Here is a 15,760-nt window from a genome sequence, read left to right as displayed (position 1 = left end):
TGGGCTGATGTTCTCCAACAGCAATTCTACCCTGGGAAGCGGGTGGACAGCCAGACCCAAAATGTCCAAGTTGCACCCACAGGAACTGCTTCTAACAGATTATTCTTGTTCTAGAACAATATTTCCTGAATTTGCTTGATTTTAAAAGCCACAGGAGATGCTTATTTAAAATGTCGCTTTTTGAGTCCCTTTCCTGGACACTTTGGTTTGGCCCATCCATTCATGGGGGCTTGGAACTCCCAGGAGCTGCACTGCTCTATTCTGGGAAACATTGTGGATGGGGAGAGCCTGTGCCACCCCCTGCCCCATGAGTAAGAAGCGAGGCTAACCCCTTCTCTGTTTGTGTAGTGACTCATAGAACTATGGGACAGGCTGCTGGGCACCACCCAAGGGAGACCTGTCTCTGAGCCAACCCTGCAGCCCTCCCTGGGTGTGTCTGCCCTGCAGCTCAGATCTGGAAAGGGTGGCCACGTCAAGGCAGAACCCAGCAGGCTGCAGCAAAGCCAGGCCAAGCCACCCCTGACCTCTCAAATCAGAGCACTGCACTTTCCAATCCCAAGCCAGATTAATGAAAAGCCCGGAGCTGGTCATTGGTCAGCAAAACTGCATTTCCCTTATTGGCAGCTTGGGGAAGCTGGAGAAGAAGAGGTGCGGGGGTGGAGAGGGGAATCACTTGCACCCACTTTTCCTCTTAAGCAACACTGGAGGGCAGCATTGAGTCAGTTTTTCCAATTTCTTACCAAATCAACTATTGGTGTTCAGTCTTCGATTTGATCTATTTCCTTGCCTTTTTGTTCTTGCCATGACACCCTTGCCATGAACCATGGGCACCAGCAAAGAGGCAAAGCAGCTGGTCCAAGGTGGCTGTGCTTCTCTGCTGTGTGTGACTCCCAGGTGTGGGGCCTGCAGGGGAGCTAAGTGGAGCCCATGGAGGAGGCTGCTGCTTGTTGCGAGGAAAGACTTGGGGAGACCATCTCCCAGTTCCTCCTGCCCTTGTCCCTGACAATGCCCTTGGGAGGAGTCAACCATGTCACTAGGCACTCCTCTCATCAGGTCCCCCAGCAGCTCAGAAGCTCCTAGAAGATCCCAAACCTGTAGATACCCCCTCCACCCAAGCCCTTCTGGAGTGAGCCAGGATTTCCCACGGGTGGTGAGTTTCACCACAGAAGTTTTGTGATGAGTCAATCCCTCTGAGAAATGACCAGCCAGTGGCACATCACTGCAATCTCCACCTACATGTGACCTCCTCAAAAGGACCCCCTGACCCCATCCGAAAAAGGCTTCACCATCACTGCCTTCTGCCTGGTGTTTACCCTTCCAGGGCTCATCACCACCTGACATTATGAGATGTTTGTTAACCTGCTTATCTGTCCCCAGCACAGGTGAGCTTCCCACGGGCAGGGGCGGGTGGGTCCATTGGTCCCAGGCACTGATACAGACTTGTGGCACAAAATTACAAACCAGTAGAGGTCAGCAACACCCTTGCTCACCTGACTTGCACATTCGGCCCTTCTCTGGGATGAGACAGGAGAGCTGAGCCCCAGGCCCACCTGCAAGGTGGCCTCCCAAAGTGTGCCTAACCTGCCTAGATCCTTCCTAGAAATAGCAGAAGCAGCAATAGCTTTTATCCCATTCTGATGCCCAATGGAGTATCTGCCATTGGACAGACCCAAAGAGAGCCAGGGTCCAGGTAACGCTTCCAACTGCTCTCCACTGTCCGCAATAAATACGAAATTTTAAAAACTAGCAATAGTGGTTTTGGTCTTCATGCTCCTGCTGGCACAGATCTGTGTAGATGTCCACTCGGTGCATTTGTCACCCGGACACCTGACTTGGGAATTTCCTTGCCATCCTGCCTGGGGACTGCCGGGGCTCCAAGCACGGCTCTGTCTCTTCTGTTCCAGCCGTGATCCCCCTGACGGATTCTGAGCACAAGCTGCTGCCTCTGCACTTTGCAGTGGACCCTGGCAAGGACTGGGAGTGGGGGAAAGACGACAACGATAACGCCCGGCTGGCCCAGTAAGACCCTACTCTGTCCCTTTCCCCAGCGCCCACAGGGAGGGCTATGGCTGGGGCATCCTGGGGAGGGACTGTACCACCCCTGCTCCTCCTGGGACAGCTGGCATGCAAGTGGACTGGGTGCTATAAGGGCCAGCTCAGACCATTTCAATAGGATATTCTTCTCTTGCCAGCCTTATCCTGTCGCTAGAAGCCAAGCTGAACCTTCTGCACAGCTACATGAACGTGACGTGGATCCGGATCCCCTCCGAGACACGGGTGAGCCTGGCTGTGCTGGGACCAGACCTGGCAGCAGGGTCCAGGCTGCTCAGCTCCAGTCTGACCAGGGTGCATCCTCCCAAATGCTCCCACACTCTTGCCTGCCCCTGCCCAGCCGCCCACCCCAGCCATACCCACAGCCCAGTAGCTCCCCCACCTCCTTTGACCTAGCCTTCCCAGCTGCATGCAGCTGGGGCCACCCTGGCTATGGCTTGAAGTGGCTCTGGCTGGACCTAGTGGCTGTGTACACACACGTAGGCATGTGTGCATGCAAGCATGCGCTCTTGTAAAGGGATTTTTTGTCCCCCTATTTTCTGCAGAAGGAATAAACACGCCCACTCAGAAAACAAGCCACAGGCAAGTCACAACACAAAACTGTCTGCTAAGATCAGAACACAGTGTGCTGCCACAGAGCGGAATTAATTATAAACTGTGTGGGTCCTCAAAAAAAGCCAGGGAACTGAGAGCGCGATTCCTCGGCGCCCCCTTCCTCCCCTCCCAGAGGCAGCACACTGGTGGGTGGAGCTGGCAGGAAGGTGAGGAGAGGGGCCTACGCCCCATGAGACTGCCTGCCTCCAGAGGGTCGGGGCTGCCCCTGCTTGCAAACGCTGAGGGATTCATTTTAAGCATCTGACTGATGGATGTTTTTTGAAATCTCAGTAGTGAACTGCCAGGGAAAAAGGATTTGTAAAAAACAGCCTGCAAGTAATTGGTCCTCTCCAGACATTTACTTAGTCTTAAAGTGGGGCTCACAAGGAATCAGTAAAGGAGTGGCATGAGTCAAGGAGTTGGGCGGTGGCCAGCACTGCTCAGTGCTCTCAGACTCCAGCCTCTGCCTGTACGTCATCTCCCAGGGCTCCATGAGGCAGGGACTGATACCCCATTTTACTGACGGCATAAGTGACAGCCAGTCGGTGGCAGTTTGAGTCCTGCGTCTCAAAGGCCTGGAGCACTCCCGTAGTGCTGTGGCTGTTCTTCAGCACCCACATGGGGAGTGATGGCAGCGGCTCGGGATGTAGAATCAGGAGGCTCTCGGCCTGAGAATAGCTCTGCCTGCAATTGCCAGGCCTCGGTGCCTTCATGTTAGATGCAGGGCTCTCAGCAGACAACTGTGGGAAGGGTCCTTCCAGCCAGGGACTCCTGAGCCCGCTCTCAGTGCGCTCCTGCTAGCACCAGGCGCACCTCCCTTCCTGGCCCAGCCCGAGTGTCCACCCTTTAGTGTCTCACGCACGAGTCTGAGACACTTCACACCTTCCTATCCCAGGTGGGAAGGGGAAAGGAATTTCAGAGTGGGAGGTGGTGAGGGTCAGTTCTGCCCACCTTTGCTTTGGGGTGACCTGGTCATAGGATAGTCACCGACTCTTGAACTTGCTTGAAGGGTTTGAGGGGGGGACAAAAATTAAGTGGGAGAGCAATGGGCCTTCTCCCAGGCTCATCCCCTGGAAGCCAGGGACGCCTGTTCAGGTATGAGCACCAGTTCCTGCAGCACCCAGCGGCCAGCATGATAGGCCCTGCCTCTCGTCCAATGACACTCGGTCAGAATTCTCTCCTCACCCAGGGAGGTCCCTACAGAGTAGTAGTAGGTGCTGCCTGCCTCTCTGCTCTCCCACCTCTTTTCTCAGGTTCCCCCCACCCCAGATATGGTCGTGCCCCCCTCAGACTGGTTGACCTCATCAGTGGGTCTCATCAAAGAAGTGCTCCCCAGCGTCACCCCACCCCACCCAGGGGGACTTTTCTGGGAATGGGAACATCTTTTTTGCTGAGCGCAGGCCTATTTCAGAATCCTCCTCAATTTAGCATTCCACCTTGCCAAACTGAGTGAGAAAGGAACTCCTGAAGCGATTTGGCATGCCTGAATCAAGGGGGTGTTTGATCCAAGATCCGATGAATGAGGTTGAGTGCAAGGTTTCTGTCCCATGCCTGGCGTGAGGTGAGACATCTTTTCAGAGGAGGCACTTTTGTGCAGGCCCAGTGTCCTCCCCACCTGAAGGCCTCCATCCTTACAGAGGCCAGCCTGGGACCTGTGTCTGGTCAAGCAGGCGGCCTTGCCAGTGGGGGAAGGCCAGAGTCTGAACCTGACTGTTCTAAATTGTGACAAGGCTCTGGGGACCAAGACCAAGTAGGGTATCTGCACCCTGCTGCAATACCCCACTCAGGGTTCCAGGGTACCAAGTACCTGAGGTCCCCCAGAGAGAAAGAATGAGTACACCCCAGCTTCCCTGGCCAGAAGACACACGCAGTTAAGAGGTCCCTACATCCTTTTACTACCGCAGCAGATCAGAGCCCACTCCTATCCGCTCCTTCAGCACCGCCCATCCGGATGTCACAGTCACCAGAGCGACAGTGGGGACTGGGACAGGGAAGGTCCAGGGCCCTAGCCTCGGCAACACAGGGGCAAGGTGTGTCTTCCTCGCTGGCGCGTGGACAGCTCTTCTCTAACCACCTTCGATCCGGCCCTCCCTCTCCACACAGGCGCCCCTGGCACAGCCGGAGTCTCCCACGGCCTCGGCAGGGGAGGACGTGCAGTCCCTGGCCGACTCGCTGGACTCGGACCGCGATTCGGTGTGCAGCAATTCTAACAGCAATAACGGCAAGAACGGCAAGGACAAGGAGAAGGAGAAGCAGCGCAAGGAGAAGGACAAGACGCGCGCCGACTCCGTGGCCAACAAGCTGGGCAGCTTCAGCAAGACGCTGGGCATCAAGCTGAAGAAAAACATGGGCGGCCTCGGCGGCCTGGTGCACGGCAAGATGGGCCGCGCCAACTCCGCCAATGGCAAGAACGGGGACTCGGCCGAGCGGGGCAAGGAGAAGAAGGCCAAGTCGCGCAAGGGCAGCAAGGAGGAGTCTGGTGCGTCGGCCAGCACGTCGCCGTCGGAGAAGACCACGCCGTCGCCCACAGACAAGGCAGCGGGCGCGTCGCCGGCGGAGAAGGGCGGTGGGCCGCGGGGCGACGCCTGGAAGTACAGCACGGATGTGAAGCTGAGCCTCAACATCCTGCGCGCCGCCATGCAGGGGGAGCGCAAGTTCATCTTCGCCGGCCTGCTGCTCACCAGCCACCGGCACCAGTTCCACGAGGAGATGATCGGCTACTACCTGACGAGCGCGCAGGAGCGCTTCAGCGCCGAGCAGGAGCAGCGGCGCCGCGACGCCGCTACTGCGGCCGCCGCTGCCGCCGCCGCCGCCACGGCCAAGCGGCCGCCGCGCAGACCGGAGACGGAGGGCGCGCCGGTCCCGGAGCGCGCCTCTCCGGGCCCACCCACGCAGCTGGTGCTCAAGCTCAAGGAGCGGCCGAGCCCCGGGCCCGCGGCAGGGCGTGCGGCGCGGGCGGCGGCGGGCGGCACGGCCTCCCCGGGGGGAGGCGCGCGGCGTGCGGGCGCCAGCGGACCAGTCCCTGGCCGCAGCCCCCCGGCGCCAGCGCGCCAGAGCGTCATCCACGTGCAGGCGTCGGGCGCGCGGGACGAGGCGTGCGCGCCGGCCGTGGGGGCGCTGCGGCCGTGCGCCACGTACCCGCAGCAGAACCGCTCGCTGTCGTCGCAGAGCTACAGCCCGGCGCGCGCCGCCGCCCTGCGCACCGTCAACACGGTCGAGTCGCTGGCGCGCGCGGTGCCCGGGGCCCTACCGGGCGCGGCGGGGACGGCGGGGGCGGCCGAGCACAAGTCGCAGACCTACACCAACGGCTTCGGCGCCCTGCGCGACGGCCTGGAGTTCGCCGACGCCGACGCGCCGACCGCGCGCTCGAACGGTGAGTGCGGCCGTGGCGGCCCGGGGCCGGTACAGCGGCGCTGCCAGCGCGAGAACTGTGCGTTCTACGGGCGCGCCGAGACCGAGCACTACTGCTCCTACTGCTACCGCGAGGAGCTGCGGCGGCGGCGCGAGGCGCGCGGGGCCCGGCCCTGAGCGGCGCGGCGCGGCGCGGCGCGGCGCGGGCGGCGAGGTTCTACCTTCGAGGATTTCTTTTCCATTGTGTCGGTGTCTTTTTTACATGCCCTGGTCCACCGGAAGGCCGGCGCCTCCTCTGTCAGTGCCGTGTACGTGTTTGGTCAAACGTTCCTAATGGTGCCTGAACCTACACTGACGCCACTCAGGTAGTAGACGGATAGGAAACAAGTCATACTGTTGGAAGTGGGTGTGCTAGCCTAGCATCTGCCTCGTACCTGTGGAAACTCAATAGCCATTGCAAGAGTATTTTTGTTCCTCAATAAGAGAAATAAAGAAATTCGCAGCCCTTTGTTTTAAGAAGGGAGTGTTTTACATGCTTTTTTTTTTCTTTTTTTCTCCCACCCTAGCGATGACCTCTTCCAGGTAGCGGTCCCTTGTGCGCGGTTGGTAGTACCCAGGGCTTAGAGCGAGCGCGCACCCGGGGCTGCGGTGGAGGCTCCTCTGTGAGCTCTACCTGCCTCCCATCCCGGGGCCTAGGAGAAGGCGGGTACCTGGCCGCCAGCTGACGCCCTGGTGGTCACTGTGGCCCTTTAGAAACACACAGCTCCATTTCATAAGCAAAACCTCCTCCCCCAGCCCCGGCTCAAGCACCATTCACACTGCCATCCAAGCCGCGGGCGGCCGTGGAAAGGGCACTGGACCACCCGTCTCGCGGGCGCCGTGAGGTACAGCGATGGCTCCCAGTGCCGGGCAGCTCAGGTGACAGGAGCTTTCCAAAGACACCTAGGGTCCAAAAAGCAGGGTTCCCATCTCACAATTTGGATTTGCTCATAGAGGAGCAGATAGGACAGCCTGCTCACATTTCTCCTTTGAAGGCACTTCCACAGTGGACTGTCGCTGGCGGGCCCCTGGGCGGTGACCATCGGTGCCCCAGGAGACAGCGAGGAATTGACCCTTTGGTCACTGTGTAAGCCCCCACTAGGCTGCTGCTCTTTCCAAAGGGAAGGGGCTGGGGGAACCAGAAAGGAAGCCCACCCCCACACCTGCATCTGTCTGGGTTCAGCCAGGTAAAGGGACTCACTGTGATCGTGGCCCCTCCACGGGGCAGGACGACCCTGCCTCCGTCTCGTGACACAGTGAGGGAGCAGCCCGATCCCTGAGCGGTCTCTTTTTTGGTGCCTCCTACATTTCTTGAGGAAAAAAAAAATGTGTCCTTAGCTACCCTGTTTTGAGCAGCAATATGCAGCCTCTTCCTTCCAAGATTACCTCCGGAGAACACCGTTCTTGGCCAAGGACACTGAGGAGCTAAATCTGCCTCACTAAGGAACGAGCTTGTTTCCAAGAAATGAGGATAAGATGGGTAAAATCCTCACTAACAAAGAATACTATAAAACCTGTGAGAGCCTTAGAATAGCTTCTAATAATCCTAGGACAGGAGAAAGCGCCTGGCTTTGCTGTGAGTGTATCCTCAGAAAAAGCAGGAGGTCGACCATCTCTTCACTGGAGCCAGCTTCTCCTCTAGAAACGATGCTTTTTTCCCTAACTAAAGAGCAGCAAAAACAAAAAAAAGAGGGGGGGAGGGGATTTTTTTTACTTGTTTGAGAAATTATAATAAAATAATTGAGTATCTCCTGTGAGTAATGCCTTTTTGTTTTTAATTATTCCACAGCAGGTGGAGTTTTCAGTAATTTGTTCAAGTTTTGCATAAGTGGTTCCTTAAATCAAAAATTATTTATTAAATAGGATCTTTAAGAAATTTTTTGAAAGTTTTACTTTTCCTGCTGAACAATATTTTCAATGTGTGGTAATTACTGTACTAACATCCATGTCCCTAATATTACTGGGGTTTCTTTTATTACTCAGAAAACAAAAGTGGTTTTTTAAAAATCTCATGGAGAGGGCCTGTGGCAGCTTTCTGGACTGATTCTTCGTGTCACGCTGAGCAGCTGCTTTGGCATCCAAAGCTGTGGGATCACAGAAAGTGTTGCTTCAGGTGTGGATGCCGGCCACTCCTCATGCTCGTCGCTCTTAAAAGATTGAGACACCCAACCTTAAACATGCTCCAATAATCCGTTCAGAAACCAAACTCATATGCACAAGATGTCAAGGAGGCATAAAGTCAATTCTTGCTTGTTTTTTTCATTTCTTAATGTAAAAACAGCCAACCAGAAATTTCTAAAACTGGCTATGCTAATTCAGATATTTTCTTTCTCACGCTATCTGCCAGGTTTGTCTAATTAAAAAAAAAAAAAACCAGAATAAAAACAGTCCATTGTAATAGAGGAAAACCTTCCAAACCAGGCAGAGTACGTAATTATCAAAACACCAGGACCTATTCTACCCTTGCATTTCCAAGTTACCTCCACCCATCACCATCTGATGACAGATGTGCCCTAAATAAGAGCCTGAGATAAAGCCACTGGCTGCATCCTGCACCCCAGCTTCTCAGTGTGGTAACGAGGCGCCAGACGCCTGTAGACACCTGCTCCAGGCTGATACATTACCACTCAGTCCACATGACTTAGGAATAGCCATTTCCTTTGTGAGAGAGCTGGATCCATCCTTCCTCTAAACAGTATTAAAAATGCAAAGGGGAGAGAGCCGATGGTCATATTAAATGTGCTAGTCCCGTGCACCGACAGCATGCTCCTTGAGAAGAGGCGTTTAGACCTCGTCCCTGGCCAGAGACCAACTTCAGCAGGCTGGCCAGAAACTATTAAAAACTGTGTTGACTGCGTGTGGGCCAAGGGCTTCCCTCATGTTCCATGGCGTGAGGGCCCTTTGTGGAGCAGGGAGAAAGGGAAGAAGGTGCGTCCTACCGGGGTGCATGGCCCTGCTGCCCTAGCTGACCCTGCCTGAGAGCAGCCTTCCCCACCTGATCTGGCCACACTTCCCTTTCTAGGAAGGACAGGTGTCTCCAAGGGACTGCAGGTTTCCAGAGGATCCCAGATACTTCTAAACCCCTGCGAAGGTTATTTCAGAAATTTACTTTACATTTCCTGCACATTTGTTATCTGGGTAAATGATTTTTTAAATATATTGTTAAGGGAAGGTGTTTTTCAGTGTATTCTGTTTGTAGATTTTATGCTGTGTTACGTTGAAATTTTACAAGCCAAGTTTAAACTGTACTATAAAAATTATTTTTGTATTATTTTCAGAACATGCCACAGAGCAATATTTTGCACCCGTTATTGTCACAGGGTTGTCCCTTGGAAGGGTAACTGGAGGTGGGAAGGAGCTCCACTGTGGGCTCCGGGGGGTTAAACGCTTTTTGCTGCTTGTTCAAATACCTTCTGAAAGTGGGAATGTATCAATGTCTTTTTTTATTGAAAGCTTGATTTCCTTTTTTCTGTTCATGGATTTTGGTACTGCACCTTTCCTCTTAAATGAATACTTTGTATTCACTAAATTACTGTGGACCTTTTCCTACCTATTACCACCCAGTGGCATTTGAATCTATTTACAAATCGAATGTTTTCCCAAATGATTTAATTTACTACTTCTCGTAGCTTACTGTCAAGAATTGGGGGGGTCTGAAGATAAAAGGACTCTCCATGCCCCCCAGGTGCACACCTCAGGGTGTGGACATCCTCCATGCAGAGCCCGCCCTGTCTCTGGGGAGGGGTCATGGGCCCATCACCCACCCCCACCCCCACCCCCACTTAGTTTCCACAAACTTATTTTGCGAACTATTCTACTTTGCAAAAATAAACTTAAAATATATTTCCCATTAGTTAAGATAAAAGGGCTGTACTTATCAGTGGTGGGAAATTTGTACAAGAAAAAACAGACTTTTCCAAATCCATGTGTGTAAGTTCCATTCCATGTGAGTCTTTTATTTACGAAGAGACCTGGAGTAAAAGCTGAAGGCATCTACTGTATGTTTGGGGCTCCTTTTTTTATGGCCATGATTTTTTTTCTCCTCATCTTGGTGTGGACTTTAAAATTAAGTACCCCCAGTGTTCTGTCCTTTTCCTTTCCTCAGTGCTTCTAATAGATAAGAAGACATGTGTTTCTGTGGCTGAGCAAGCCCTGCTGGGCCAGACAGACCTTACCAGCCCTGGCTTCATCCTCGCTGGGCTGCAGAGGCGGCCCCTGCTCTAGTTGAGTCCGGTTCTGCTGCCAGCTGAGGACAGACACACCGTATGAAGGGCCTAGAGGTGGCTGGCATGCCAGGGAGCAGGTCGCCCCTTCCAAAACGCCTTAAAGTGGTGGCTCTCTAGAGATCTGAGGCACCACCTTCCCATTTACTCCTGACTCTAAACTCTAGCTGGCCTGTTTTAGTGTGGCTGGCCGGGGCAGTGACCAGCGCTCAGCTTTGCTCTTGTTTAATTCAAGTCCACCCTGTTGCCCGTGTCCTCTCCACAGCTCTGGGTCTGTTGGCCCGGAGTGTATTTCTGCCAGTGCTGCCTCACTGACTCGGGAGTGGGTCCTGGGTAGTTCATGATAGAGAGGCCAGCACACGCCATGGGGAGAGCCCCCCACGCTCACCTCAGGAGGCCCTGTGGCACATCCAGGCTGGACCACTCTGCAAGCTTCTGTCACGAAAGACAGCTCCGGGCACTGTGCAAATTGGCCTGTTAGCAGTTATGCAGGTCCCTTCTTTGCCAAAAGATCTATTATTCCTCCCCACTGCACCCCCAGCAGAAAAGAGCGAGGGAGATGCCCTGCAGGGACCCCTTGGGAACAACAGTTATGTGCAGTCTGTGCAGTATGAAGAACTTGGCCCCACCAGGCTGAGCCGAAGACACACGTAATTGCAGAATAGCACTGAAGCCATCATCTCCAACCATGCTAGTAATGTTACTGTTTCTATTTATTTTGCCAAATAATTTGTTGAAAATTGCATTTTTGCTATTTTAATCTTGCCAAAAAAGGGGGCCTCACTAATCCTAATTATGTACATACAGAATGATGCACATTGCTTACATCTTTTTATTCCTCCCAAAGAGCATATCAAGGATATATATATACATAATTTGTTAGTTTAACATAAGGCGAAGAGTACCATTTGGTTTTAAGAGTAAATATAGGCTGAATTTATTCAAGACCAAAGCAACCTATTTAATGAGGACAAATGAGTGAAACCAGCTGTTTTAGAATTTATCTGCAGACACAGGAGTGCTCCTTTAAACGAAGAAACAGCCTCCCATGGCAGAGGAAAAGCCAGGTCCTTACAAAGGCCTCTCCCATCCCAGTACTACTTCTGCCTGCTGCTCTGCCCTGGGACGTAGGCCTTCCTGCCATTTCTAGTCACAGGCACCCTCCTGCCTCAGGGCCTTTGCACATGCCATTCCTTCTACCTGAACATTCTCCCCCAGAGAGCCACATGGTTCACCCCTCACTACCTGCCAGTCTTTGCTCCAGTGTCACCTTTCAACGAGGCCTTCCCTGACTTATTTAAAAGGACAACACACCCCACCCTCCCTCCCTACCCACCTCTCTGCATCTTCTTCTTGTGCACCTATCACCATCTGAGTGCTGCAGATGTTAATCATTCATCCATTTATTTGATTCTTGCCTCCCCATCTCCCATAGACTGTAAGCTCCATGTGGACAGGAACTTTTATATGTCCTGCTCATTGCTGTATCCTGGTGCCTACAACAGTGCCTGACACATATTAGGCACTGGATAAGTATTTATTGAAAAAAGGAAATTAAATCAGTAAATTGAAAACTATTAAGAGGCCAGAAAATGTCAATTTCAGCTTTCATCAAATCTAGGTTCTATTATTGTGAGAACTTTAGCTGACCCAGTGACCTGGCTCCTATGGGTACAAGATGGTTAGATACACCGGGCAGCAGCGGTGGCTTCTGTTCACAGACAAGTGAATGCCTGCCCTGCCGCTAGCCCCACCTCACAAATATGAGGCTCACTGTTCGCAGGGGAGCATTTTGGAACCAGCTGGGATGAAGACAGTTTTCTGCAGGTAGCTCTTGTAGCCAGATGCACAGTAGTGGGTTCCCATCACTGCATGAGGTCACTGTAGACCTGGACCATTCCAGAGAATCCTTTGTAATCAGTCTTTAGGTGTCTCCCAGTCCTTCCCAGTTCAACACGGGTGGCAGCAGGTGGCCCAGCCCAGGGAAAGTCCACCTGACCATTAGAAGGACTCATCCTCCAGCCACCAAAGCAAGGCTGCAGAGGAAGAGGAGCTTGTCACAAACATTAACCGGCTCAGGGCTGGGTAACTGCATTGACAAATTTGGAAGCAGCAGGGCCAGAGAGCCAAGGCCCCCGGGTATCCCCATTGGCCACTGGTGGAGGTGCACTGAAAGGTCAGGGCCTTGACACCACAGAGCCAAGCAACACACACCTCCTTGGGCCCAGGCCCCAGCACGGTGGCCCTCCAGTGCTGGCAGGTGGCCTCACCCACAGCAGGGGAGGCATGGGTCCTCTGATGACCTTCCTGCCCCTGCCAGATGATTTTCACAACTACCTAACTTTGGTGTTTACTTCTAGGTCCTTTGGCCAAATGCGTTTTCTTCTAAGAGTTGTTGGCAAAATACTGTTACAAGCTTCTTATGGGACTTTTGTCCTACTGTGGCCTGGTTAAAGGCTTTGTCCTTCTGTTTAATCCACTTCCGTGGTTTTGCTGTCATTTCTCTTGATGCCATATTTTCAGGTCCCTCGTGGGAGGGGGCATAAGGTCTCCATCGTGACGCCCTCTCTGCAGCTGTCCAGCCAGCAGTGAGTGGGCCCACACATGTGCATTCCTGTGCTTGAATTGCCAAATAAACAGTGTCCCTTTCATTGCTGCCCAAACAGACTGGAGGCCTGCTCCTGCCAGCACTCAGGGAGGGAGTGTGTGCTTCCCAAGAGCCTGCCCCCTTGGCCCATGCAAACTTTCTCCATGGCAGGTGTCCGTGAAGGTCTCCCAGGCCCTATGGACTGTCCAGCTCTTTGCACACATTCTTCCCGCTTGCAGGAATGGAATCCAAACACCTGATATGGAATGATGACTTGGCAGTGGGGAGTGGGGCAGCTTGTCTCCACTAACTTAGGACCAAAACTAGGAAACTCACCATGAGCATGTGTTGGAGATCAGCTGTGGCCTCCAGCCCCTGTACACACAGAGGCAAGCCCCACCTCTGACAGAGCCAGTCACCATTCAGTAGGAGCTTGTCTTCCCTGGGCCCCCAGGTGGGAAAGGCTGGGCTCTTAGTCCTACAAGTAAAGGCACTGTTAGGAGCAAGGAGCAGGCTCAGCTGGGTCCACAGAGGGACTAAGCTCCTTAGTGACCTGTTACTGCCTCATCTACGGAGTTTGAACTCCATTCACCATCACCTTTGAGAATTTGGCCTTGTTTTAACTAAGGATTGTTGAAGTTAATTGTAACAAGGGACCATCCTCACCCTGTGTTTGCTTTGTTCCATTAAACGTGCGTTTGGCCTAATGAAGTCAGTGAATGTTCCTCTTTCTTTTTTCTTTTTTGGTTTCTTTGACTGATTTTTGGGTGATATATGTTGCTTTATTTCTCCCATTTTCTTTGATTACTGTGGACAAAGGAAAACACTGAGGCAAAAGTAGGTCGTCAATCATATTACTTTGACCCAGTTGTGCAGAACCCCTTTCTACCTGCAGGTGTTAATTCCAATTCAATGCAAATATCCTTTTCAATCCGGTCCATTCTTGGAGAAGAAACCCATTGTAAGAGCTGTCTTCTGTGGTTGGGATATTACTTTGTAAAGTATTAAAGCACTAAACCAGTTTTTGCAATATGTAGTAAATCTTGCTTTCATTTTGGAAAACTTCCAGTAATGACTACTGCACTTTTTATAGAAGAATTGTATTTAATTTCTTTCTTTTATGAAAGATTATTTCAAGTAAAAATAGCTCTGTAATCTGTGTGACATGGCTTCTCCATTACCTGACACAGAGAGAAGCTTTGATGCCTACTCAATAAAATTAACATGTTTGTAAAGTATTGGTTGGTCCAATTATTTGCCCACTGACTCCTGTGTTCTTGGTAAAATGCCATCTAAGAAAAGCTTTATTGCCAAGAGGAAGAGGACTATATCAGACATCCATCCATACCAGTTTTGTTTTGTTTTAAGTGTTTTCCCAGCCAGATGAGATGTAAACCCAGTTGTCACCATTTCATTCTCTTTTTTTGTTTGTTTGAGACGGAGTCTAGCTCTCTGTCACCCAGGCAGTGGCGTGATCTTGGCTCAGTGCAACCTCTGCCTCCCAGGTTCAAGTGATATTCTCCCACCTCAGCCTCCTGAGTAGCTGGGATTACAAGTGCGCACCATCATGCCCAGCTAATCTTTTTTTTTTTTTTTTTTTTTTTTTTTTGTATTTTTAGTAGAGACAGGTTTTCACTACTCTGTTGTTGGCCAGGCTGGTCTCAAACTCCTGACCTCAAGTGATCCACCTGCCTCAGCCTCCCAAAATGCTGGGATTACAGGCGCGAGCCAGCACGCCTGGCCAAGTTTCATTCATATAAGAGGAAAATAGTTTCTCTCCTTTCTAAAATGACCATGACACATTCTATCTGGATGAAAGCTGTATTTAGCCTGTTTTCACACTCCGGATAAAGACATACCTGAGACTGGGTAATTTCTAAAGAAAAAGAGGTTTAATGGACTCACAGTTCCACGTGTTTGGGGAGGCCTCCCAATCACGGCAGAATGCAAAAGGCACATCTTACGTGGCAACAAGCAAGAGAGAATGACAGCCAAGTGAAAGGGGAAACCCCTTATAAAACCATCAGATCTCATGAGACTTACTACCACGAGAACAGTATGGGGGAACCCGCCTCCATGATTCAATTATCTCCCACCAGGTCCCTCCCACAACACATGGGAATTATGGGAGCTACAATTCAAGATGAGATTTGGGTGGGGGCGCAGCCAAACCATATCAAAAGCTGAATAGGGTTGTCCTTAACATGTCTTCACCAGAGGTTGCAACCATAAGCAAGAGAATGGCAGCTGGGAGCATAGAGGAGGAGGAGGAGGATTTTGCCGTGAATTTTTATCTGTGAGTGCTCTTCTATGGAGGAGAGGCGCTGCCTCTGTAAAAGAAAGAAGCCCCCTCAGGAGGCTGTGGGTGGGGTCCAGGCCACAGGCCTATCTAAAGAAGGTGTGATGCACCCAGGACTCAGTCCCAACCCACTGTGTGCCATGCACTGGGACAGTGATGGAGGAGGTAATGACAGGGTCTCACGCACTGAATAGGCATCATTGGGGGGTGGCACATTCTGTGCCTAGTGGAATTCAATCCATGCAGCAACCCTGTGAGATAGCAAAATCTCTGTGTTGTAGACAAGAAAAGTAAGGTTTGGCGAGGTAAGTCGTAAAGCCAGGATTCCAGCTCAGGTGTGTCTGACATGAGGGTCTGTGCTCCCAGCATCAGAGTACATTGTCATCCTGAGGAATGGGCAAGGCCCCTGCCCAGGAGGAGCTCAGAGTCTGGGGGATGGTGACACACAAGTCCATCTGGCTCCAGGTGGGGGGTGAGTTAGCACAGATGGGAGAAGGACAGGAAAGACACCTGGCGGGGCTGTGGGATTTGCTGGAGCCATGGCCACTACATACCCATGGAATCCTGTTAAGGCCAATGGGACCATCCGTTTCTGGCTCTAATGTTTTTCTACAT

The 15,760-nt window shown here is 52.2% G+C and overlaps 1 protein-coding gene across 3 annotated transcripts in view; it reads left to right on the top strand.

The window, feature by feature from the left end:
- OTUD7A (OTU deubiquitinase 7A) overlaps positions 1–14,081 on the top strand; it is a 393,053-nt gene extending 378,972 nt beyond the window's left edge. For all 3 annotated transcript variants that reach the window (XM_016927863.4, XM_016927862.4, XM_054666883.2), the window contains 3 exons: positions 1,905–2,019; positions 2,193–2,277; positions 4,750–14,081. In XM_016927863.4, the coding sequence (XP_016783352.1) occupies positions 1,905–2,019; positions 2,193–2,277; positions 4,750–6,174 (1,625 nt within the window). In that variant the 3' untranslated portion in view covers positions 6,175–14,081. The remainder of the gene's footprint in view (positions 1–1,904; positions 2,020–2,192; positions 2,278–4,749) is intronic.
- The last annotated feature ends 1,679 nt before the right edge of the window (positions 14,082–15,760 follow it).

The sequence above is a fragment of the Pan troglodytes genome, chromosome 16, assembly GCF_028858775.2.
Source record: "Pan troglodytes isolate AG18354 chromosome 16, NHGRI_mPanTro3-v2.0_pri, whole genome shotgun sequence".
NCBI classification, from domain to species: Eukaryota; Metazoa; Chordata; class Mammalia; order Primates; family Hominidae; genus Pan; species Pan troglodytes.
This window is presented reverse-complemented; position numbering and strand designations above follow the sequence as displayed.